At 60.1% G+C, this 424-nt stretch overlaps 1 protein-coding gene across 1 annotated transcript in view; it reads left to right on the top strand.

Moving 5' to 3' along the window:
- Nucleotides 1–245: 245 nt before the first annotated feature.
- Nucleotides 246–424, top strand: part of LMAN2L (lectin, mannose-binding 2-like) — a gene marked incomplete at both ends in the record, with an annotated part of 4,465 nt that continues 4,286 nt past the window's right edge. The window contains one exon of the mRNA XM_008942355.1: nucleotides 246–363. Coding sequence (XP_008940603.1) covers nucleotides 246–363 — 118 coding nt within the window. The remainder of the gene's footprint in view (nucleotides 364–424) is intronic.

Here is a 424-nt window from a genome sequence, read left to right as displayed (position 1 = left end):
TGTGGACCAGCAGCCCAGCTCCTAGAATTCCTTGTTAATCCCACTGAACTCAAATTGGACCTTGGAATCTGCATGGGTTTCACATCCCTACGGCTTGAAAAACGCCTTCTCAGACCCTAACCCACAAAAGGAGTCAGCTGCCAGGGTCCCTTCCCTCCAGCCCCCCCCCCGTCTGTGGGCAGGGGGGTGCTGGGTGAGGGCTGGAGGGCTGCCCCCCTTTCACCTCCTGGCTGCTGCCCTTGCAGCCGTGCTACCTGAGGGACTGGGAGATGCAGGTGCACTTCAGGATCCATGGGCAGGGCAAGAAGAACCTGAACGGCGACGGCTTCGCCCTCTGGTACACCAAGGACCGAATGCAGCCAGGTAAGGGCCCAGCTGCCCTCTAGGAGGCTGCTAGGAACTCTTCCTCCGAGGCTCCTTTGCT

The sequence above is a fragment of the Merops nubicus genome, unplaced genomic scaffold (genome assembly GCF_000691845.1).
Source record: "Merops nubicus isolate BGI_N331 unplaced genomic scaffold, ASM69184v1 scaffold26226, whole genome shotgun sequence".
NCBI lineage: Eukaryota > Metazoa > Chordata > Aves > Coraciiformes > Meropidae > Merops > Merops nubicus.
Note: the sequence above shows the minus strand (reverse complement) of the source record. Positions and strands in the feature narration are given on the sequence as shown.